Source organism: Hoplias malabaricus, chromosome 1, assembly GCF_029633855.1.
Source record: "Hoplias malabaricus isolate fHopMal1 chromosome 1, fHopMal1.hap1, whole genome shotgun sequence".
Taxonomy (NCBI): domain Eukaryota; kingdom Metazoa; phylum Chordata; class Actinopteri; order Characiformes; family Erythrinidae; genus Hoplias; species Hoplias malabaricus.
Window position 1 is genome coordinate 39,518,922 of NC_089800.1, and position 26,964 is coordinate 39,545,885.

Genomic DNA, 26,964 nt, shown 5'->3' on the forward strand with positions numbered 1-26,964 from the left:
ATTGCCATTACTGCTACATACCACCTCTCTTTCTCTTAATTACAATAGGGTAAAATGATACACTATATTGCTACAAGTTTGAGGCTACCTGCTTAACCTGAATTTCTTAATAGGTAGTTTGTCCCTCTTTTCTACAGTAACAGCTTCTACTCTTCTCTTTATACTACATGTTGGAATGGCATTCAACCACAAGGGCATAAGTTAGTCAGATTTTGGCATTTTATGATTACAGTGGAGCTGGATGAGGCTCCATCACTCCAGAGAAACCAGTACAACTGCTCCACATCCCAGTTTGGGATAACTTCTGAATTGACTAATTAGAATTGGGTATGTGGGAATTTAATGCAAATTTTTTTTTTTTTTTTTTTAAAGCTGATTAATAAGTTTGCCAAATTTGACCAATTTACCGATTTTAAACAAAACATTGCTACTGTTGAGTTAAGAAGTTACATTACATTTTATATATGCTGCAATATAAAAAAAAATCATAAAAAATCATCTCCCTCATGCTCTTCCTTCTCAATTTAATTCAATCAGCTTTATTGGCATGACCATATTCAGATACAGTATTGCCAAAGCATTAATACAACAACACTGATTAAAAAGAAAATTAAGATAGAACATTAAAGTTAAACATTAAATGTAATAAGGTGTAATAATTACAACTTAAATGAATGTGTGAAAATGGCAACAAACATCTCTCTCTCACACACAAACCTCCTGTTTTGTCTTCTTTTTTTGAGCTGCAAGCTGCGCTGTAATGTTAATTTTCTCAATTATTTAAAAAATTATATATCAGGAGGGGGTGCCAGTCCTTCCACAGGGTGACAACGTAAGATCAACAGAATGGAATTATATTTATATATTTTTCATTTGAACTTTATTTACTGTAAGTAATAAAGTTAAAATGAAACAACATAAAAATAAAAATATTGCCCTAGTGATTCTGGCCCACCGTGAACTGGTTACAGAAAATGAATCTTATGTTGATTCTTTTTATATATATATATATATAAATATCCCTGTGTCCACGTGGTTTCATCCCGGTGACTGTCTGTGAGGAGTGTGGTGTGTTCTCCCTGTGTCCACGTGGGTTTCCTCCGGGTGACTGTCTGTGAGGAGTGTGGTGTGTTCTCCCTGTGTCCGCGTGGGTTTCCTCCGGTGACTGTCTGTGAGGAGTGTGGTGTGTTCTCCCTGTGTCCCCGTGTGTTTTCTCCGGATGCTCCGGTTTCCTCCCACAGTCCAAAATCACATGTTGGTAGGTGGATTGGCAACTCAAGTGTCCATAGATGTGAGTGAGTGTGGCCCTGTGAAGGACTGGCGCTCCCTCCAGGGTGTGTTCCCGCGATTCTGGACCCACAGCGACCCTGAATTGGATAAGCGGTTTCAGACAATGAATGAATAATATATATTTAGTGAGAGGAAAAATTATCCTCAATGAGTAAACCCTGTTGGTGGACACTTCACCATTATTTTGGACCTCCTCCAATCTTGATTTTGACAGAAATATGTTTAACAGTATGAAATGTTTGAAGTCTGCATAAAAACTGTGAAAAGTCACTCCATCACAGCTGTTTTCTGCTTCACCTGCTGCTCAGGGAAATTTTATGACTGAAGTGGAATATTAATGCTTTCGTAAAGGGACTTGAGCTGGTGTTGATGACAGGGGCTGATGACAGCTTGATGAATGAAGTGAGTGTTGTGTGTTTTAAAGCTGTCAACAAACGGCTTGACCTTCTTCTACTTTCACATTACCTCCGAGTTAACTACTACCATGAGATGCCAGAGAAGCCTGCTTCAGTTTCCGCCTGTGGCTAAGGCTTTCTGCTTTCCTTTATTTAAGATTCAGTGTTCTCTAAAAAAAACTTAACACTATGAAGCAATGCCATGCTAAATTATAGCTGCTCACCCATACAAATAAAAAAAAAAATTTTAATAACAGGCATAACAAAACCAAAGTCTTCATTAAAGTGCAGAGTTTAGTTTTATGTAATACATATTTCAAGCCATAAGCAAAGCACTCTCCAGGGTTTATGTTACACGTTCTAAGACTTATTTCTACAAATCTTGAAGTAGACACTACTCAACACTTATTTTATATGAGTGGAAGAAGCTGTGAATTCTGGCTTTGTTGTTCAATTGAAGTTGGTTGTATGTATGGTTATTGCACTTTAAATTTTTTCTTTTTCTTGTAAACTTAATGTAATGTTTATGAATGTTTCAAAGTAGTAGTTTTGTTATGTTAGCAGTAGCTTCTGTTAATATCTGCTCTTGCCCTATGGCAGAACATTGAGTATCATTTGTATGTTACAATATTTTCACATTATTTTCCTTAAACTAGACGTCTTTAAAAGCACGTTTTCAGTGCAAGTCCACATTAATTTGGATTTCTACGTCCTACCCACCCTCACACTGTAAAACAAAACCACCCAGTGTTTTGGTGTTCTGCCAAGGTCAGAATATAATGAGTTCTTGTGATTTTCTACTGATTTTTTTTTTAGTAAAATGCAGAGATTTTACAATAGTTTTTCCTCCTCATCTGAGCCTGTCCAATCACAAGAACTAATCCAGGAACTGCATTTATGTGAGAGCACAACATGAGGTTAAAAGGAGCAAAGCAAATGAAACAAGTGTAAATGGTGAGAAAGAAAACCAAGCGAAATTGGCTAAAAACCTCAGCTTCTGCTCGTCGCTCTTCACTCCTGGGTTGTGGCTCATTCTCATTTAAAGCGGGATGTCTAGATTTTGAGGAAATGCTGTTCTCTCTGGTTTGTTTACATTCAGAAGCTTTGTGTCTTTTAAGGTGGAAAGATATTTTTTTTGGCCACTGCCAAGACAGCATAATGGGCCTCACTGATTCTGAGGAGGATGTCTGTGCAGTGCATCCAATCAATGTTTGATTCCCTGTCCAGGCAGGACTGACCCTGCTGTGGCCAGTGCTTGAAACACTGTTTGCCTACCACTTTTCTGGATAAGAACATCTGTTAACAATGTAGTAAATATAAGTATGTGAGTAAAGATATAAATGCTAACAAATAATCTTATGTCCAGCTTCATCCCTTGTGGTGCAACCAATGCACGAAGCTGGCACAAAATAAATGTATGTTTATTTTTTTGGCACTTTGTTGAATGTGTAATTTTGGTGTTTTTGGCTTTAAAAAAAAAACTAACACTAACAAAAGAACAGAACATGCTCATGCATGCCTAGTCAGAGATACACTGGTTTAATTATAATTGTACTGAGAATACATGAGAAAATATAAACTATCGCAGTTTACACATTATATCCAAAAATAAATTTTTTTTTTTTTTTTTTTTTTTTTTTTTTAACTGCAGTTAACATCGAAGTTCACCTGTTGTGTTAACTAAATGCCAGTTTTTGTGTTTCCAATTGGCTAAACTTTCTAAAAACCTAGCCCTATAAATTTTTGTTTATGCCACTGCCAAGACAGCATAATGGGCCTCACTGATTCTGAATGGGATGTCTGTGCAATGCTAGCCAATGCTGGTGTCTGTTAACTATCATACTTACATGCTTACATTTCTTTAAACAATGATAACATTGTGTGTTTGGGAGTGACCTAACAAGAAGTTGAAATTGGCAGCGAATTGATTGTGGGTCCTGATGTTAAGAAAATGTTTTTTTTTAAACTGAAAGGAGCAGGTTTGGGCTGCAGGATATATTGTATTTTCTTTGTCATTGCAATGTGCACATGCGCAATAGTCACATAGTATGGCTTATGATGTCATGTGGAGCACAGCGTGGATGAAGTGTATCTCTGTATTTTTTTTATTTTTTTTTTTTGTGTCTTACTGAGAAACAGTATGATTTATTTTACTCCCATTTTGGATACACAGAAATTGTTGCTGGGAGTGACATACAGCTGTACAGTATATAGCTGCATTTTTACTTGTATATTTTTATTTCAATTAAGTTTAGTCCTTAAAGAGGTTTCATTAAGTCATTCATTGTCTGTAAGTGCTTATCCAGTTCAGGGTCATGGTGAGTCAGGAGCCTACCTGGAATCACTGGGCGCATGGCAGGAACACACCCTATATTGGGCGCCAGTCCTTCACAAGGCAATACAGACACACACACGCACACACATTTATATAGTCACTCACATCTATGGGCACATTTTGAGTCGCCAATCCACCTACCAACCGTGGGAGGAAACCGGAGCACCCAGAAGTCCCTAAAGCTGTGTGACTGCGACAATAACTGTTGCGCCACCATGCCACCCTAAAGAAGTTTCAATTTTGAAAAGAAATGTTAAACAACCCATTCTGTCATTAATATTAATTCCCTGATGTGATATGGAAGCTTTCTTACATTAATGCTCCATTTTAACCACGAGCAAAGATATGTAGCTTCCTGTAGTCTAGTGTATCCCTTCTAGACACCCCCTTCATAATTCACAGACAGGTCCTTTATTTAGGCTTTGAAGCATGCAGAAGATTTAAAAAAAACTATTAATAATTTTTTTTTGTACATTTATCTGTTTTTTGCAAGGCAAATGAGGGCAAGGTAATGAATTTTCAGGGCCTCACTTTTTCATCAGACTTGTTATTACTAAGTGGCTAATGCATATTGACAGCGCAGTCCATCGTCTGAATGACGAGATCAAGAATAGGCAGTGGTTAACCACAGAGAGCTTTGAGTTGGGTGTTTTTCACAGCATGTAGATATTCATTTATTCATTATCTGTAACCGCTTATCCAATTCAGGGTCGCGGTGAGTCCAGAGCCTACCTGGAATCATTGGGCGCAAGGCGGGAATACACCCTGGAGGGGGTGCCAGTCCTTCACAGGGCAACACAGACACACACATGGACACTTTTGAGTCGCCAATCAACCTTCAACGTGTGTTTTTGGACTGTGGGAGGAAACCGGAGCAGACACGCGGACACGGGGAGAACACACCAACTCCTCACAGACAGTCACCCGGAGCGGGAATCGAACCCACGACCTCCAGGTCCCTGGAGCTGTGTGACTGCGACACTACCTGCTGCACCACTGTGCCGCCCGCAGCATGTAGATATTCTATTCTAAATTTCTGCATATGCTTGAGTTATGCTGGGCCATTCTTCTGTGGTAGAGCGGCATTAGAACAAGCTGCAAGAAACTTCTGCAGACATGAAGTCTTTTTGTTTACATCCTAGCAGTACAGGCTTGCCCTGAGGGTCTACAGTGGAGATACAAAGAAATGGAAAATAATATTATGCAACAATGTCATTGCTCTTGTGGGGTGTCACATCCCAGACAGAATGTGCATTAATCTCTCAAGCAAACCATTTGCGGTGTTTGGATTGAGCTGATATCAGAAGTACCGCTGTGTTAAATCTTGTGGAGAACTTTCTTGGCACTCGACCTTGCTGTGATTTGTTAGAGTCAGACACTTAATCGGATGGAAACTGTCCATTAAACAAGTGTCACTGCAAATGCCAGCAATCTCATGAAATGAAATCTGCCAAAATCATCTCCTTTTGGGTTTCATCTATCACTTCAGAAGTTGGGACCTAACTGATCTTTCATTTGGCGCACTCAGCTGCATCACTGTCCTTGCCAGAAATGATTAGATTCATTATGTAGGGCTTTTGGACAGCAGGGTGGTCTCATGGGGTATGTAGAGGACATTGTCAGATTCCTGGAAATTGCATGGATACAGACTTGAGCTTGTGCAAAATTAGCCTGATGCCATAATCTTCTTTCTCAGAAGCCACCACTAACAATGGATCACAAATGCAAACACACATGTATTCTTGTGCTCTACACCTGAGTTGACTAGCTTAAGAAAGATTTAGCATCACATAAATGTTTAGGCGCTTTCTAATTAGAGGCATAGTTGTATTCTGACATTTGTTTTCCACAGACATGCTGGTGCATTTCAGCAGAGCCTACTGAGGTATTTTTGCCAAAAATGGCTGTGCTTTAGGTATAAATAACTTCTGCCTGGGCATAATTGGTTTCATGCAACTATTTAGTCTGAGGCTGCATTGTGACTTTGATTTAAAGAAAATAGCCTTATACAACGTCATGGTCAGTTTGTTTGATTTGCAAACTGTGTAACATTACAAATAGTAAAATGCTATCTCAGGGTGCAATTATCACAGCATTGAAGCATCCATACATAGCCTTGCCATGTCTTTCACAATAATACAGCATTTAGGCAAATGTTAGGAAGGTCCCTCTCCAACTGCACTTTTTCCTACACTACATGCACTACATGCATCTGCTCACAGCCTCATGCTCTACCTCCGACAGAGAGCAGATGAGAGATCTGAACAGCGTGACTGGCTAAAATATAAGTTGATAACGTAATTATCCTGACGGGCCTATATGTAACATGCTGATTCATATGTCGGTGGAAGAGGAGGAGAGGGCCCTGATGCTGTCCCTCCCCCTCCATCCCTGGCTTCCATGCTCCATATATCCATCACTGGCTCCCGCGCGCTGTCCCTCCATTGCTACCATTGGTGTGCTCTTCTGCCATCTCTGCCACTGGGACTCAGTCTCTGTCTATGGCTTTGGCTCCGGTGTGCTCTCTGTCTGTCAATGGCCCTGGGGCTCAGTTGTTACAGGCTCTGGTGCCCTCTTCCTCCATTGCTGGCTCCAGGGCTCTGTCTTTGGCTCAGGCGAACATCTGTCTGAAAAGTGGTGAAGATTGCTCAGTTCCTGCTCCATAGGTGGGTAACTTCGGCTTATTTTCTCTGAGTCAGGTGCTATACTCGGGGTGGAACTGACTCCAAATTCAGGAGACCATAGTTAACTTTGGAAAACGGGAAAGCCATGGCTAACATTGAAGGTAAACACATACGTTGAGAGCTACAAAACTAAACAACTAGATTTGCAAATGAGATTCTGTGTTGATTCAAACAGTGAAAAATTTACCAGCAAGTTAAACTTCAACCTTGAACAAGCTACAGCTGGCTTCTTTCACTGTAAAACACGGAGAGAAAAAGCAAACTCAAGCCTAGCAATGCCTTGCATATCTTTGGAATGTGTAGCTTCTGAATGAACACAAGTGGGAGGAGGAGAATTTGTTAAATTGCTAAAGGATTTACAGAGGGTTCATGCACATTTTAAGCATGCAACATTGACATTCTTAAACATGAAAAACTAAAAGTAAATCATACTCAAATTACTCAAAAAGAAGAAATACACAACTAAGAACATGGCGTTGCACAGCATGAGTGTGTGCTATTTGGTATTTCAGGCTAAATTTGTTACAGGATTAGACGCATTCTTTACCCTTGATTCTGCTGCCCTATTCATACAAGCAGGCAACAGGTCGCTTATGTTGCTGTTACGATGCCCGCACAGATGGAGCCAGGGGCAAATGAGGGGAGGTCACAAAGTGTGGTGACTTGTGTCAGTGGTGGAACATGATGCAACAAACACAACTTATTAAGTCTAATAAGGCCTGTTTATTCCACAACCAAGACAAAGTGTATAATACAAAATGTGTAAATGAGGTAAGTGGTAAGCAGAGCTATACTATGGCTGAAGAGCTCATGTTGCAGGAAACCCATCAAAATATGGAAAGGAAATAAACCCACAAACATGCCTGGGAAGAGATAACTAAATCTGATCGAAAATTACATTGGTTGGCATTTCCTAATTACGTGGTGTGTCTAACTGTATTATATGTGTGCCCAAAACATCCCTGTCCACACAGTGCTTGAGAACAGCAAAGGGGGGGGGGGGGACTCACAATCTGTACATTGATATTCACTACATTTTTCAAGAATAGTAAAATAAAACAAATCAAAACACCCCAATCAAGGATGAGCTGAGCTATTTCAGCATCTCACACTGATACTGCTTTCTAGACCATGTTGGGGGGTGGGAAGTTTCTTCCGAGTTTCAACTTGTTCCCAGGACTTCATGTTATTTATGTGGGTAGTAAAAGGAAAAAAATGGCTCAGGATTTATTGTCAAATTTGGCTTTGCTGCTGGAATTTTTCATTCCACCTTAAGAATCCAGCCACATCTATCCATGGCTTCCTTAAGTCAGTGGGATATGCTGTTATTCCTATGAATTAGGCTCTGTGTGTACTGTCTGAGTGTCTGTGTGAGAGTGGCAATTAAGGGGTAGTTAAATGTCACTGTTCTGGAATGCTCTGCCATAGATGAGTATGGCCTGTATGAAAACCATATCCCACATTGAAAATCTAATCACATTGTATGAGAAAGAACCCTTTGACAATCGATTTGGTGCAGGAACTGTGTAAATTGAGCAAGAATTGTTTGTGTTATGGCAGGGTAAATACACACAAACATTTTAAAGAAAGGTGTCCTCACCTGGACAAAAAATACATTGAAGTCTATGGGGCCTATGACCTTCCCTAGTGCTGAACAAACACTAATAACTCAAAAACTTTACTGTTAAATAATTTCATATTTATAGGTGGTAGAGAGGTGAAATTGCACTTAAAAAAATTTCCACCTTTTAAAAACGACCATTTAAATTAGACTTCCACTTTAAATAAATTACCACTTCAAATAACCCTTAAAACATTAAAAAGACTGCCAATACGTTTTGATTGCCACATTTAAAAAAAATTCCACCTTAAGAAACCCACATGATGTCCACATTAAAAACGTTATTTGGATTTCCACCTTAAAGATGACCTTTAAAATGTTAGACTGCCTGTATATTTGTGTGTTCATCATCCCACCCCCCCCCTCCCTTTGTCTCTCTCTCTCACACACACACACAGCTGAAGGACTGAGAGATTCACAATTCAACAAATTCCTATGGGGGATACATCCTCTAAACAAACCCATATAGCTCGGAAAATTTTCCTAATAATTTTTGACCAAGCATACTGCAGCGGCAAAGACATTCAGGAAGAAGACAGTCTAGTGTAAAATTTTGCAGTTTGAGCAATAATAGATTGTGTCATGATGAGGTAATCACAGAACATATTTTTAAAACGCTCTGAAAATACATTGAACTCTATGGGAACGGAAACCCTCCCTAGTGCTGAACAAAAATTCATAACTCAAAAACCGTACTTTCAAAGGATCTCAGGAGGTACAGGTGCTAGAAAGGGGACATTTTTCTCTACCGTTTAACATTTAAATGAAGTCTCTAGGTGAAAGTATAAGGAGGTTATGGGGAAATGTTTGGCTGAAAAGTGAAAAAGGCTTTTCGAAGAGAGGAGCAAGACAACATGGGCGTTACTGATATCCAGTTACTCAATGTATGTGTTCTGTTGTGTTCAGTGATGATAGTGAACTTACGTTATTTAATGTAACATCCTTGACTACTAAAACATAAAACTCATATTTTAAGAAGTTATATTAAGAAGTTGGGAAATCCTTATCTTTATCCTTATCCATTATCACAAATTGGAAGTGTTTGGGACAACAGCAATTCAGCCACAAAATAGTATGCCATGTAAAATGAGAGAGTGAAGTTATGATGTGGGATTGTTTTTCAGTAGTTGGGTTTGGCCACTTAGTTCCAGTAAAAGAAACTCTTAATTCTTCAGCATACCAAGAGATTTTGGACAATTACATACTCCCAACTTTGTGGGGACAGTTTGGGAATGGCCCCTTCCTGTTCCGGCATGACTGCACACCAGTGCACAAAACAAGGTCCATAAAGACATGGATGAATTTGGTGTTTGTTGGTTGGTAGGTTGAGTGCAAGGAAGAAAAGGTGAATTTAAAGCTGAGCTGTGGAGCTGCCTTCTTTTGAGTGATGGAATGCCATTTGAAACCTTTGGTATGCACTGCTGTTTGGTTTGTAATATAGAAATAATCATAAGTCATATTAACTAATGCCTCTGTGGGAGATTACTAACTAATGTTCTAACCTCTTTACAGAAAATTAGAATCTGTTTCTGCAGCAAAAGGGATAACAGTCTATAGTAATACTCCTGATTGGAGCCATATATAGTGTACAGCATATTTTGGTTACTTTGCAATAAACTGCTCTAAACATGGTTCCTATTCTGTTGCACAATATAGTGTATTATGTGATATTAAATACCAGAAGAAATGGTTTAAACATTTACTGAAATTTCTGCAGTATGGATTGAATTAGGTTTTAGATGAATTTGCTTTAAATATCAAGATGTGATTGATGTTTATCTCCTGCATGAATGACCTACATCTACCCCAATATAAAGGGCCAAAGCAACAGTGTTTAAAATGAATCAAATTTCATTCATAAAAAAAAATACCTGTTGTTTAATTTTAAAAAATTGCCCTAAGTGTTAGAAAAATAAAACAAATATTGCTCTTATGTTGTGCTGGCATGACCGAAACCGAGTTTGATATAGAATCTGCTTTAGCTGAAACTTCAGGGTATGCGCTTTGGTTTGAATCCATTTTCAATGTGACCCATACCTATTGCAAGCTATTCCAAACATTAGATCACTGCTTCAAGTAGTTAATGCTAGCTGTGCCATGGCACTCTTGATGAAACCACTCAATGTGCTGGATGAGATGCCATCAAGATGGCACAGTGCGATAGCTCGGAGACAGAAACTTGAGATGATTACTCTTCATGACTCAGTGTGCGTGCCCACACACACACACTCACACACACAGCCAATAACATCTCTCAGGACAGCTGATTGCTCCCAGTATCTGTCTCTGGTCCAGCAACAATTGAACTGGTGCTACTAAGACTGCCCATTTCCCCAGAGAGCATACAAAATGACTTTTGGAAAGAAACTGAAATAAAAAATAGTGCTAAATAAAATGTATTATATATATATATATATATATATATATATATATATATATATATATATATATATAGAATACTGGGTTGAGGTTATAGGTATTATTCTTGGAAAAATTAATATTTTTTAAATCCACCACCTATGAACGAAATATTTGAACCTCTTCAAAAGACCACAGTGCAATCTTGAGAGCTGCTGTTGTGACTTGGGTTAAAACAAATGTGATTTCTAATTAGTTTGTGCTAGATGTCTCCGTCGTGATTGACAATTCTCATAGCATAATCAGTGCTCTGCATGTGTTGCTTATCACAGTTTAACCAGGAACCAAGTGCCAAATTTGAATAATGAAAAAACATAGAAGCACAGTCAAGTCAAGTAATTTGGGTACAATACAGTGAAAACGTGCCATAGGATTCCCAGCTGAGACATCCCTGAGGAATGAAGTGTCAATCATTCAGTTTTAGGACCAACACTTGGACAGCTGTGCCGTTTGGGTGCTACTAGCATTACAAATTTTGTCTAACGGTAAAAGAAGTGACAAACAAATGACAAAAATGTGGTGCATCTGCCTAGGCGAGGAATGAAATAGTTTAGTGCAAGGCATACAGTGGTATTACCCACTTTGCTTTACCAGTTTCCACAGAACACTTTAGTGTTCAACATGAATTCAATGGCCATGCAATCTACAAGAACTGGGTACACGTTGTAATTTTGAATCATGCATGTAGTTTTTCCTATTGTATAGCCAGTTTGTTGCAAATTGGACAGCTGTTCTGTTTTGCTGTGAACAGGTCTTTCCACTTCATCCCAAAGATGCCAAGTTGTGTTGAGTTCTGGGTACTGTTCAAGGCAGCAGCGAATACTCACCATAATATTCCCAAAAACATTTGGTTATATATGCCTTCTGACAGTAATACAGGATGCGTCCAACAAAATCTGGGTAAATTACAGTCATTATAAGAAGAACTTGCTGTTCAGATCTTCATTAATGGATAGAGGAAAAACTGTTACACTTCCATTTAACAGCCTGTGTAGATGCTTCCTTCATTATGATACTAAAGTTCATTTAAATTTGTCAGATTAGACATGCCTCTCCTCCTTAACTTTTGAAATGGGTGTTTATTTTAACAGGTGTAACTTTTTTTTTTTTTTTTTTTTTAGCCATTATTGCACAGTTTACATGCTCCAGTAAACTCACAGACCAATCGCATGCTTTGTACATAACACACGTGATGGTTCTCAGCCTATCAGATCTGTGCATTATGATGAGCGCTTTGACTTGGTAAATTTGGTAGAGAGAACAACACACACTCTGGTCTGTGTTTGCTTCTTCACCCTGAGTTCACTCAGTGCACCATTCTGGAATCCAGTCTGTGTTTTGTAGACCATTTGTCTGGATCTAAGTCAGCTCCGCGGGAAGCTGTAGTGATGGCCACTGCTTGGCCATGTGTTTATTTCTCTAAATATCAGAGTTTCTTTGAAACTGCTTTAGAGCTGTGTTTGTGACTTTGACCAGATCCTCTTCTGTAATTTTTTGTGGTTAGTTAGGGTCTGTGTTCCCAGTTGTTTTATCAAATTTTGATATAACCACATGGCTAATTCAACATACAGAATGTGACACCGATCATAATGCAGGTTATACCACAGATTGTTCTGACCCTGCGATGTGATTGGCTGAGAGACGTTCCAGGAATGCCAATATTATACGATAATGGCACTCTGACTGAAGCTCTTCGGGTTTCAATCCGCAAAATACATGTAACCTGGCAATGACGCCAGTGCTTACAAGAGTGTGCCAGGACTTTTTCACCAAATGAGGAACCGGTTCAAGGGTTATGGTGCAGTGGATCATTATCTGCTTTCTGAAAATAAAAGAAAATCGTAAGTAAATAAAAGTAAATTGCTACATCTATATGGTTCACCGCAGCTCTTGTTCACCAGCTCAGCATCACAGCTCTGGAGCAATGCAAAATACTCACTTTAAACTTAAACAGAGAGAACTTGGCATCATTTAGTGTATGATATATATCCCTACAATCTGAATCCATGGTAAACAATGGCTAAACCATGACATTTTATTGACTTGATGCGTTAACCTCTGCCTCTGTCCTGATTTGGATCCTTGGAATAATACAGCCTTGTTTCCCAACAAATTTGGTATGAACACGGACAGGCTCGCTGGAGAGAACCAAAGTTAAAAAAAATCCTAGACGGGTCCAGCATTGTACAAGTTAAAGATCCAGAGTTTGTTCAAAAGAGCAAATAGGAATGTGTAATGGAATGGAACTATTCTACTTTGCGGAAGGTTGATAAACAAGCAAATTATTTTTATCTTTATCTTAAAACCTACTAATAAACTGCGATAACGAACTGTGGTATAATCCCAATAATACACTCAAGGTTTGTGCTGTTATAGCACTCCCTCTCATATATTGTTGCTCAATTAGACACTGTGGTGTTCTGGACCTTGGCTTGAGGAAATTTTCTCTAACTGGACCTTAATGAATTTTAATGAAATACCGCTGCCTTAGTGTGTAGTCCAAAAAGTTTGCACTCCAAGGTCACATAACACTGTTAAATTTGATGGTGGCTTGCCTGGCAGTGCTCAGTCTGCTGGCACAGATTCTGCCATTCTTTTTAGACCCCCTTAGATTGCCTTCAATGCATTTCACATTAATGTGTGAAAAGGACAAGCAGCCTTTGAGATACTAAAAGTGGCACAACTAAAGCCAACTACACTATTATGCTAGATTGAACAAAAGGTTATTTTCCTCACCCCCTGTGCTCAGGGGTACACTAATGCTAGAAATGTTGGTTTACTGGATTTATACCCTACATTGAATATTAAAAAAATATATAACTTTTTTTTCCCTTTGTCTCTTGATATGCTGTAATGCATCATGTGCCACTGACAGGGCTGCAAAACCACATGGTGGCAGCAAACACTGTCAAATGTAGATTAATATCAGTGAAATAGAGGTCAGAACAGGTCATTTAATATATTTCCTGTTGAAGTGCTGCTGTCTCATGTAATAAAGCTGTTTTCAGTGTTTACCAAGGTAGGTGATTATTATTTCAAGCTGTGTAATTAATCCTTGATTATTTTTGCTGAATAATTCATGTATACTGTGAATGACACAATATTTCGGATGCTCCAAATAAATTACAAAATATTTTGTAATTACTTAAAAGGCTCATTTGCATATTATAACCTTTTCCATATTCAGAAATGCAAAGGTCCTTATTGCATACAAATACTTTAACTTATGATTAAATGAAATGAAGTTGACCATGTTGTCTCTTGGTCTACTAATTTTTAGTCCTGGAGTGATGCTATCCGGGCACTTCCTTATTAAATAATTTTAGAGAGTTATTTATATCCCTTTAGTTTGATATTCCCATATTGAAAACAGGACCCCTTGTGGAGACTAATTTACCATTTATAATGGACTGACATGCTTCCAATCTGCTGTGTCATTATTGCTTGTCCGTTCAAGAACTAGCCACTGCTGGGTTTTTAATTATCTTCGACCTGAGTAAGGGCTTGGGAAACAACTGCTAGCTCAAAGCCTTCTATAACCTGCGCAGGAACAAAAAAGGAAGCTGGGCATTTGAATTCAGGTCCCTGCTGTGTCTTTGTCTTTCTGATCTTCCAGTGTAGAAATGTTGGCTCTAGCGTTCATCACATCAGATTTTCATCTACACATCCAGCAGCCTGTGCTTTTGTCGTGCTCGATCACCCACAAGTCAAACAACCACAAAGACACGTTTATGAAAACACAGACGGTAAATTAGTCTTATCCTTGATAAAGAAAACATGCAGCGAGTCTCGTGTTGGAGGACACTTCAACATCTCTTATTGTTTGCAGACCTGCTGCAGAATGTTCTGATCTTCAGAGATGTAAACTGAGAAGGCTTTGATTACAGCAGCGGATTCTCATCTTGTGGTCTTCACAAATATCTCTGATGAAGCATTTGGCAACTTGGGGTGAGACAAATTGAGGCAGAGTAAACAGTTTGCTGATTCTTATATAATCAGATGTTGTTCCAATGTAAAGGTGAGTTTATATGAAGCTTAAATTTTCTACTTCAAAACAGTTACCTCTAAGTGCATATTTGCTCTGTGAATTAACCCTGACACTTTGGACTAGATATAAATATGAAGCTACAGCACAATAAATGATTTCATACATCCTCAAAATCATGTAGAATCATGTATCAAAATACAGTGATGTGTATATCCTTTAAACCCTGTGTTTAATTTATAATCATACAATGATTTACAAAGGTTATCTGAAAAGTTCTCGATCTGAGAGGCACAGCTTTCACCCTCAACCACACCAACAATAAGCCTACTAGTCTACTACAATAAGCCTACTATTTTTTTTTCTTTCTGTTTTGTATTTACATCCTATCATTTACTTAGCTGTAAATTGTTTTGAATAAACAACTTTAGTTTGTAGTATTATATACTGTTCATTGTTGCACTGTCACTGTTTCAAAACGGTATTTAAAATAGATGGTGCTTATTTTGCAATGATGTTATTTAAAGAAAAATTTAACTGTGTCCTTGTTCATGTGCTTTAGTCAATGGTTAGGCTACTTATCAAATCCTAGTACACTTTGGAGTAATATAATTGCCACCTACTGACTTCTCTTGGAATGGCTATTTTTATCTGTAGTTTCAGTATGCTATACAAGCAAGTAAGTTACTAGTTAAAAGCAGGGATGGATTACTGAAGAGGCCTACCAGGCCCAGGGTCCCAAGTGCTCTGATGTTCTGCACAAAGATGCTATTGAAATAAAGGCTTATATTGTGTTTGTTCATTTCGTGTCAGAATGTTGTCCATTTATTTCCACAATATTCACCAGAATCTATCATTTAACGGGCTATTTTAATTTTTTTTCTCCCAGGGGAGCATACCCCTGGACCCCACTTGACAATAATGATGGTCAGTGTTATACACGGGCTATTTATATAACACAAATTGTGTTATAAGTGTCCCGCATATATAGCATCCCACATTTGCTCACCTCCCGGGCGTGGAAAAAAGGTCAGGCTGAAGAATTTTTTCCACTGTCAGCCCTGAAGTTGGGACAGGGACATGTGTACCATTGTGTTGCATCATCCCTGCATGTTGAATATTACAGCTTGGCCAGTTTTCTGCAAATTCTCAGAAGATTTTACTGCTACTATGTCCTGTGGATGAAAATCCTTTGCTATTTTACATTAAGACTGTGATTCTCAAACTGTTTCAGTATTTGCACCCAACCCCTGGCAATGAACATATCATTGCATTCTTTTTTTATTTTCATTTTGCTCAACATTTATGGAAATTGTTTTGTACTTACAATTTTTGTTATTGATATGCAGCCTGTATTTAGGTAAAATTTTTTGAAGCTTGAACCTCAATCTGTGTTGTAACAGAGGTCTCCTTAAAACCATCTTTTTACACCTCCTGATAATATATTTATCTGTGGTTTTAAAAGATGAGTCCACTCTGTAGGATTTCACTCCAGTTACATACATAACATGCATACATTTATGAGCAGAATATCTGGTATTTGCTTTTGGTGCAAAACACATTTGGTCTTTGTCTCAAGTTAGCCGACAACTAGATTCGCTAAGCACTGTAATATGTTTTTTTAGAGAATGTCAAGCCCCAGCCACTTGTCTTTTTTTCCACTCAAGTAAAACTTGGACATCTCCATCCTTAGGGAACTTTGGCCACGTACACCAGAAGTTCAGCTGGAACTCAAACCTGAGTTCCAGCTGTATGATACTGTTTCTGCACTGCTAAGCCATCTATTTTCCCCCTCATGTTCCACTAGAACTTGATTTGTACTTGAATGCCGTCTTTTTGTGCTTGGCTGTTATGTTGTGCACTTACATTTGCCAAATGAAACCGTTTAAATATGCTTGTTCAGATTAATCAAATAATGTACTTAGTGCTGTAAGAAGACATTAAGAAGATTGGTTGGGTTCATTATGTTATGAAGTGTTTATAGAAGCCCTTCATATATTTTAAGTCTAAAACATTCTAGATACAGACAGAGTGCACAAAGTTTATACAGTCTCCATGTATAAAATAATGAAATGATATGGATGGTCTGGACAAGCTGCATATAACCACCATGCACAGTCCACAAGAACAGTATAAAGCCCCCCAGCTTTAGGCTGTGAAGCATTCTCTGAGGGTGAGCTCCAATTATAAGTTGGAATGATATTTGTGATCCAGAACTAATCAACCACTCAATCAACCAATCAATCACTACCTGACCTCAGTAAAAGTTTTGTGGCTGAAGGCCATCAAATCCTTACAATGTTCCAACATCCAGCCTGAAGCCTTTACACAAAAGTCTTGCAGCAGGAAAAGGGGACAAACTCCCTATTATTGCACTCTATTTCACATAAAAAATTTCCACAAACCCTTGGCTATGTAATGCTCTCTAAAGTTGTTGTTCTGTTGATTGCGACCTGATTTCTGAAAATGATTTCCAGGTGATTGTGTCTTGAATATTTTATTGTCCTTGCTGAGGGCTGCATTTATTATGCTTCACATTTTTCAGCTACTGCTATCGGGTCCATCTGGAGACACCTTCCCCAACACATATAGCTAACAGACCTGCATGCATTGATCAGTATCTGTAAATACATACTCATTTATTTGTCTTTATTACGTACATCAGAAAACATTGTTTAGGAACAGAGCCATCCATACCAAGGTGCCCTTGACATTCGAGGGTAAAGCCTGCATTGTTTAATAAAGCCAGTTCCAAAAAAATGTTTCAGATGAAAACAGAAAGCAGTGTATCCAAGTTTCTGGTGTATAAATGAAATAAGTGCAAAGACGAGATATTTTAACCTTTATCTCTTTCTTTGTGTTGATACCTGCCTTTGAGGTAGGGGCAGTATAGGCTAAAAACATGGTAACTTGCTCCAAAAATATCTTAACATCTAGTAGTCACTGATCACGCCGGCGTTCACACCTTGAGACAAGAAGAGATGGGTCAAAAGACATCATGCTGAGCATAGACTCCAATTTCCATTGGAAGTAATGGCTCTGTGCTCAGTATTTGTTTTTGTTTTCTGAAGATTTCATCATTGACATATGTATAAAAATATAGAAAATGAATATGTTAAATAGATGGTATAATCATTCTTAGCTAAAAATTTTTTAATCAATATATAAATAAAAATCAGAAACAAGGGGAAGCTTAATTTTTTATGAGCAAGGATGAATTCAAGATCTAGTTTTAGACCAACTGGTGTCTTCAATTCCTACATGATTTATTTACTGTGAAAGGAAACATAATGTTGGGACTTTTTTTTGCAACAAACTTCGTTTGAGGAAATATGTATTGCTTTCTCTTTTTAGCATTTCAGTTTCTGTCCCAGTTTATCCAGGGTTTGTACAACAACAGTTTTTCCTTTAATGGAGATGGATGCATTTTAGATCATCCATTTCAGCTGGACTTGGGGAAAGGTGCTCTGTTTTATTCTAGCAATTCTCCCGGGCATTAAAACAGTCTGCTTGTAGGTAATGACTTTTTTTTATAGACTGGCTCTTGACCCAGACTCTTTTCAAAGTTTGATTACTCCATAAGATGAATTGATGCAATACAACCCTTGGCTGCTCATACAGACCATCATGTTCCATTTGGTAAGTCTTATTCTGAAACAGTTGCCTTATTCCCTGTATTTAGTTTTCAGAGTAATTAGTTTGGATAGGCACCTGCTGGAGACACCTGCACTGGGCTAAAGTAGAGAATTAATGACACCCCCCCCCCCTTTCCACTGAATGCCTTTTACACACTCATACTTCATGTGGCCTTGTTTGTGCTTCATGCTTTCATAAATAAAACAAGACTGGCATCTGTAGTATCAAGTGATCTGTCCACATATCTGAATTTGAAAACTGATGATAAAATGCATCATACATGAAAGCCACAGGCAGATGCTAACAAACATGCTTTGTTAGTTTTCTGTAAGCCCTTTTTCTTTAGGAATGTTTTGATTTGTGAATTTCTTGAAATTATGTAAACACTTCAGTAACGTCTATTTGTACTGATGACACTACTACAAATATTGCTGAAACCAGACAATATTGAAATGTTTATAAGATTTCCTCCAACTTGTATGATGGAACAATAACTTGTATTTACAAGGTGGAATAGTTATCTATTCTTAGAATTACTGTATATTACCTTTATGTACATTTTTTATTAGAAGAAAAATGTAGTTATTTATGCAACACATTGGTACAGTCGTGCTTACAGGCAATGTTGAAGATTCTGGGTAACTGCTGTTGTCTTGTTTGTTTATGTTCAGAAGCTTTGTGACTGCACTGCTTTTACAGTGGAACAGCAGGTTTGAGGGGGAAAAATGTTGTTTAACAATAGTAATACATTACATGTTTAAAGAACTCAAAGACACTTACAAGTTACAGGAAAGGTAGAGACAGATAGACGACATAAAAAAAACACAAATATTCAAGAAACTGGGAGGTTGAATACAAGGGAGAATTGCTGATTTATGGCTGGGACCTAAAATAAAACAGAATGTTTGACTGCTGGATTTGTGACGGAAGTGAGTTCCAGAGACGGGGAGTGACACTGGAGAGAGCCCGGTTCCCTGTGCTGCGAAGGTTGGGAATGGATAGGCAGCCAGTGGTGGAAGATCTAAGGGTGCGGGAGAGTCTTTAGGGCTGAAGAAGGTCTGAGAGGTAGGAAGGGGCAAGTTTATTTAAGGCTTTGTACGTGAGCAACAGGATTTTAAACTGAATACGGTATTTAACAGGGAACCAGTGAAGGTTATAAAGGACAGATGTAATGTGTTGATGTGAGCGGGTGTGGGTAAGAAGGCAGGCTGCTGAGTGCTGAACCATCTGGAGCTTATGGAGAGAAGAGGAATTAATACCAGAGAGGAGAGAGTTACAGTAATCATGACAGTTTGAGATGAATGCATGATTGAGTTTTTCAGCAGCAGACTGATAGAGGGACGATCTGATTTTTGCTATGTTTTGTAAATAGAAGAATTAAGTTTTAACAAGGGACTTAACATGTAGATCAAATTTAAGGGTGGAGTCAAATATAGGTTTCAAACTGTAATAGAAGGAGACTCAATGACATCACCAATAGAGAGATTGAAATGACTGACATTAAGAGATGTCTTTTGAACTGATAACTGTTTAACTTTAATGAGTTGTTATTTATCCAGTTTCTAATTTCTAAAAGACATGATTCTAAATTATGGAGAGGTGAGTTAGTAATGGTCTTGGTCTGAAGATAAATTTGGGACTTGCCTGTGCAGCAATGAAAGTCCAAGTTAAATCGACAGATGAATGTAAAGAATAAATAACAAGGGTCCCAGCACAGAGCCTTGAGGGACACCTTGTGTAACAGTGGATGTGACAGAACAATAACCAGAAAGAGTGACATACCATTTGCGGTCTTATAGGTGCGGTCTGATTGACTTGAAAGGAGTACAGAGTGGCTTACTGTATCCAAAGTGGCACTTTGATCTAACAGAACGGAAATACTAAGGCCGCCAGTATCTGCAGTTACCAGCAAGTCATTGACTACATTGACCAGGGCAGTTTCGGTACTGTGAAATGGACAGTAACCAGACTGAAGTGTATCAAAAGGTTATTTGATTCAAGAAAGGTCTTAAGTTTGCTAGCCACTACTCTTTCAAGAACTTTTGATAGGAACAGGAGGCCAGCGATAAGGCGAAAGTTATTTAAGTTATTCTGATCAAGAGTAGGTTTTTTGAGGATTGGAGTTACTGCTGCAAATTTGTAGATTGAGGGGTCATGGAGCAATAACTGATTAATAATGGCTGTGAAGTGGGGGACCAGAGTAGGTATGCAGGCTTCTGTTTGGCATGTAGGGAGGGGATCAAGAAATAAATTTGATATAAGTCTTCAACAGATTAACACACAAATCACAAAAGTGGATAAAGAGAACCAAGTCAAAACAAGATAAAAATATGACAGCTGGTAATTTATTTATTGAGGAAAATGTTGAAATATCACATATCTGTAAGAGGAAAATATGTGAAATCTTAGGATGACCAGATCATTTGAAGGAGAATTAGAGTCAGGTTGGATAACAATCATTTGTGAGTGGGTACACTGATCTTCGTTATCCTCAATAAAGGAATTTGATTTAGTTCTGTAGATCTACTGTTAGGACTTTTGAGAAAATGTAATGACTTAAGTCAGTTTTATGCAGAAATATAGAAACTTTTAAGCACCAGTGTAAAGTTCTGTGTACCATAATTCTGATGTACCACAAGAATAACACACACACATATATATATATATATATATAAATATATATATTATAATATAATAATATAAAAATTAAATGATTACCCCAAAATTAAACAGATCACCTCTCACTTGAAGTATATTTTATAAGATTTTTATTGTCTGTTCGTTGAATACTCTAACAGCCGCTGACTAACGAGAAATGAATGTGCATATAGTGAGGTTTGCTGTTGATTCTCAGAATTACACTCTCTCTGCAGTGTCAGAGACGATGTGTTTGCTGTCTGTGGTGCTCTAAATTAAGCCTTCATTCCAGTTCCAGTGCCCACCCATCCTGACTACTCTAGCTGTATCACTTTTTCCAATAAAATCTCAGATGCCAATTAGGCAAGGCTCCAAATGGAATATACTTATCATGCTTATGTTTTTGGAGTGTCAGAAGAAATCAAGGCTCCCATTAACCTCTGAAAAGAGCTGTTTAAGCTTTATTGGCTTACTTCTGCCCATAGACCCACTTTTTTCCACTACTGTTGGTTTGAGCAATGCATTCCTCACTAATGTCTTGTGTCCCCTTTCAAAGACTGTGCCAGTCTAAATGAGCTGCACTTCATAAACTTCAGTTATGCCATTAGTGGAATAAATGTACTACTGTTGATCACTACTTTCTCTTCCATCAAGTTACATCAGATGTTTTTAAGTGTTATTATAGTATATACCCGATTATTGGTTTTGCAAAAGTTTGGGGATATATTAAATGTTCTCTGAACGCCTAAACTGTCAACAATGCAGTCATGATGCATTGTGTGTAGATGTACTTGATAAACATTATTTCTTATAATTTTACTTTTTTCATTTAATTTAATTTTTTAAAGGAGAAATCTGTAATACTGACACCAAGCATTTAAAGCGTTTGTTCATTGTTTCACTAATACATCTACCTACATAAGAGTTTTTACCAATGCTAAAAAACTCTTCAAATCCATCTTAAATATTTCGACTAGACAAGCCTGGTTTTACTTATAAATTATCCCTTCTACAATAAATGATATTTAGGAGGTGTATATTAGATTCTTATGCACAATTTGTAGTCAAACATTTCATTCCACCTTACATGTGTCCATTTACGTGACACGTGACCGCTACTACATTCTTGGTCATTTTCACAAACTGAACCCCTTTCCCCCTTGAACATGCCTCCTACTGCTTTTGTCTACATCAATGAAACTATTTGTGTGTATTGCTTTGTGTGCTAAAGGTGTTGTTTTTTTCAAGATCACACACTGCTTCTTAAGGCACAGTATGATACCTTCTATTTTTATAATCCTCTTCCCTGTTGTAACCCTGCTGTCTTTTTTCTAACTGTAAGATGGCGCGGTGCATCTGCTGCCGTCGCGTCTGTTGCGCAGACCTAACCCCTGTTGGGCGAGTGGACAGACGAAAAAATCATTTCGCTGCAATGTTGTACTTGTATAACTTTGTATGTGACAATAAATACAATTCATTCAATTCATTCATCATTTACGAGTCTTAATGGCTTTGTTCACCAATGGTTCCACCGTAAGAGCGCTATAGATTTTGAAACATTTTGAGGCAACTGATATTCCACTTTATCCATTTAAAACCCACAAAGCAATTGTATGTGATGTCACTAAATATTTACCTCCATTTTGAAAGGCATTTTAGGAGGCAGATCCTTTTTCTTATTCAGAATTTTCATATTCAAGTCTGGTAAAATATAACATTAACTCACTTGTTCATTTCATGGACATAGCAATGTGGTGGGATTGGAAAGATTGTAGGAACTGAGGCTGAAATTCCAGTAGAGCGCATCTGTGGACTGTTCACTTCTCAAATGGAATATACTGTCTCTCAGGGATGTTAGTGATTCAATCTAGCCTGTTTCCTTAATTCATGACCACACACCCTGGACGTTTTATGACCAAGTTCAGAAAATATATTACAGATTGCTCCTTTTAGTATTATTATTATTATTACCTTTGTTTAGACATTTAAGTTTAAAAAAACCAAGGCACCTCTGTTCCCCCACAGCTTCCACCGGATGGCCTGGGAAAGCCTTGTTGCCACCACAAGGATTAAAAAGTATGTAAAGAAACAGGTGCTTCTATATGATCAGTGGAGCTGATAAAATGGACAGTGAGTGTAGATACAGGGTAGATGTTCTTATGCTCTGTTCACTGCAAGAAGGCATTTCAACACTATGAATCCAAAGAATCCAAGAATTGGTTTGGAATTACTGAGTCTGAATATGTGGTAACTGAAAACGTCTTAAAAAAATGCTATGACTGGATACATGAAATTCTGAAGTATACAATATTCTACGTTAAGTTCTTTTCTTAATTTTTTGTTATATTAATGCTTTTTTTGCATTAGCTTAGAAAATCATGTCATTAGAAATGAGGATGCTTTGAAATGGCCAAGACTGACTGTAAAACAGCTGCCATCAGCAGTTTCTAGGAAAGTCCAAGAGCCTGTGTTGTTACTGTCAGTAAGTTATTGCTGTCTGCCAATAGCTGTCCACTAGCTGCATCACCTAGTTTCTGCAGTAACTTTTTAAAATTCTTTAATGCAATTGTTGTCAATATCTGTTCAAAATTTTAACAGCACGCTAGCGGCAGATACTCCAGTTTCCTAACCCCCAGTTAATATTTATTTATCCAATTTTGTTCCAGTTGATGACAGGTCTGTGGCTAAGCTTATCAAGGGATCTAGGTCTGGTACTTTTTCTCCTGGATCCTATGCCAAACCTCTTGGGGTTTAACCACCCAGGCTTCCCTCCTTGCTCCTGTAGTTTTCATTATTTGTATGTTAATTCTTGGCAGTATTATCAGACAGCACGACACAAAAAAAGATGATATAAATCTATCCAGATTATACACAAAATATAAAATTCATTACTTAAAAATATAGTACTAATAAATCTGAAGCCATACTAATTGTATTTTCAACCGTTCTTTAAAAAATGTCAGCCCACCCTTGCAATTCAAGATTTCTTTATGTCCTCTGTTTCCCATGTTGATGGGAAAAAAAAAGTAACTATACATTTGTCCAAGCCGAATATCCAAGACTGTTCCGAATGTTTTAATATATCTACACTGCATTGTCTTTTATTTTTTTATTTGTTTTATTTATTTATTTATTTTTTTGGGGGGGGGGCTTGCTATCTGTAGCCTAAATGAACTACATTATACATAGAGATCCATTTCCTTTGTATGGTATCGACAAAAACTAGATTAGGCTCAGTTCCATTAAGAAAATCTGGTACCTGGAACAGCATACTTTTTAAATATCTGCTAACTTGTGGTTCCAAGCTGATCCAGTAGGGAATAAGCCGTGATGTGTAAACCTTGCAGAGCACAGTTTGGCCAGAGAGAATTGTCATTCTACACAACGGAATGCAGACATCCAGCATAAACTAACCATTTGTAATATATCCAAGCTATAGTAGAGATCGAAATGGCAGCTTCAAAAAGTACACTGTGCACTTTTGAATATGTTCAAACTTTTCCTTAAATTGGGGGCTTGGGAAAAATTCTAATGGATCCAATGAGAGCTGGATGGTGCAACTTGTAAGGAAAAATGTATCCATCTGAAATGATAAATTTAACCATGTTCAAATCCCAGTAAACAAAAAACAGCAGGAAAATACACAGTAAGAGTAAGAGTAAACAATGCTCAGTGTTACTGCCACCCTTGTTATGGTTCCCAAAGCCTGCTGTTCCCATTAGTGACAGTGTTTTGTGACATCGCCGGCTATAATTCGGGAGGGAGCGATATTGGAAAACCAACCAGGTACCAGAAAAAGAGTACAGTTGTACTATAAATTGGTGTATGTGCCGTGTATTGGAAAACCACCAAAACACAACCCAGACCATAGAAATATGTATCTCCTACACTCATTTTCACTGGCTTCTTATTTAAATTGGACTGAAAACCAAACAGAGTTTTGCACAGTTCTATTGTGCATTTAATTGTAAAAAGCATTGTGTAATCCTTCCATGGAATAGGACATTGTGTCTTTTCACACAGAGAAATTCACGTCTGGCCTTGCCTGCCATCGGCAACTCAATGAAGACTAAACAAAGTTTGAGGCTGAAAGAGCTATCACTCAATCTTCCGGGGCTGTTCCCAGACTCCTTCACCAGAGAGCTGCAGCACAATACACTGCTCCCCTGACATAAAACACAGCACCCTACATGACCCAAACATTTCTCAGGGGACTCCTTCATATTCTGAGCAGAATTAACAAACTGGTTACAGCTCTAATCTTAGAGGTCGTGTTGTTTATGGGGTTATGTGTGTGTGTGGTAGAGCTTTATGTAATGGCTTTATGTAAGCCTGTCAGTGAAGTGGGGTGCATTGTCAAATAGATGAGCATAGCTGTGTTTGTATGCTGTGTGGAATAAACTTGAAACTCTACTTTAAATGAGGAGAAATTTGAACTTGCAGAATGTGTTGACATCAATGCACATGAGCTAAACACTTCTTTGTTTGTTATTGATGCTAGATTGGAACAGTCTGTTTGTGGAAAGTGTAAAAGAGATTCAGTCATTGGTGAAACACTGTCTTTCCTTATGCCAGGTCATGTAAATAATAAAAAAAGGCCCCTAAAGACTTCGTAACAAAAAAGGTTTTTATATATCATTGTTGCTGTGCTTATAAAACGACACTGCATAGTAAGATACAAACGCAACAGCAAGTAATTCCTAATCACTGTTAGAACGTGTTGCCTTATGTTCAATATCATTTACAATAAATGTAATTAACAAACACGATTTACAAAATTCAAATGATGTTTGGTCACCATTTGCTGCAGTCTGTTTGCATGCTGAAAACTAGTCTAATGGGTTTTTACGATGCTACGATTCATCTCTTTCTCTGCCTACTCATAGCAGAGGCATCTGGAGTTTTTTTAGACAATGGAGAGAACTCTAAACTTTAAAAAGCCAAACTGAAATAAGGATATTGCTCTAGTCCTGCTCCATAGTTAGGTAATGTTGACTTATTTTTGCTGTTTCAGACCACTAAAGGTGAAAATGTCTCCAAATTCTAGAGATGGCTAACTGCAATACTGAAAGTGCTACAAAACTAAAAAAACTAAAAAAGTTACACACTAGTTTCTGCGGTAATTCAAACAGTGAATAAAAAATTACAGACAAGTTTGATTTCAGCCACGTACAAACAACAGTCATTTTCCCATCTCAAATACACCATTATACCTTAAAAGATGCATAGACGTTCCCTTAAAATGTGGCCCTTAAAGTGTGGTCTTAAATAGCATTCATCAAGTTCATGTTGGAGAAATGTCTTGAAAGAACCAAAGCCAAGAACGTGTTTTATACATTTCCTTGTTTCCATCCCTGTCCTCCTCCTGGGGATGATTTGTTTGTTTCTGTGCAATTCTCTTATTTTACTGCCTTCCCATTCAGTAAATCTGTGCACTTCTGTCAAAAACTAATTCAGCAGCATATGTTCACAGCAATCCAAAAATCCAAGCCAATAGTATTTATTGTTTTTGAAAGAGTTTGTGTGTTGTCACATTGACAAACTCTAATGTGTATTTCCATCATGCGGTTTGAATATATTTAGCTTAAAATATTTTCTACAAGACCCATGTAGATTTGTGATTCTTTCTGGCAGTTGGTATGTAAGTTTTCAGCCATTCGTTTTGAAATTTGTTTTCATTTTGTACTGTTGTGTTTTATTTTGTGCAGGTGGCTAGATGTGGGTGTGGCTAATCTGACATGTACGCAGTACTGGGTGACTTATCTACAGGTGCTGCAAGATGCTGTGTGGCCAGGGGGGCACCTGCCCACCCAGCCAAGACCTCATCGCACTCAGCAGCAGAAAGACGAAACTAAGCAGCAGTCTCTGCAGTGCTTGATGAATCTTGTGCCAGGTAGAGCTATTCATTTTTCATTCAATAATGGTAGAAATTAATACACACATTTCTTAAAGCTAAATATTAA

General features: G+C 37.9%; 1 protein-coding gene across 4 annotated transcripts in view; it reads left to right on the plus strand.

Annotated features, from left to right (window-relative positions):
- Positions 1-26,964, plus strand: part of snx19b (sorting nexin 19b) — a 41,706-nt gene that overhangs the window by 9,063 nt on the left and 5,679 nt on the right. Inside the window, exons 10-11 of one of the 4 annotated variants that reach the window (XM_066662529.1) lie at positions 14,360-14,489; positions 14,573-15,032. In XM_066662529.1, coding sequence (XP_066518626.1) covers positions 14,360-14,489; positions 14,573-14,593 — 151 coding nt within the window. In that variant the 3' untranslated portion in view covers positions 14,594-15,032. Of the gene's footprint in view, positions 1-4,728; positions 7,542-14,359; positions 14,490-14,572; positions 15,033-26,709; positions 26,895-26,964 lie in introns of those variants that run through there. The other 3 variants (XM_066662528.1, XM_066662531.1, XM_066662530.1) reach the window with 3 other exon arrangements.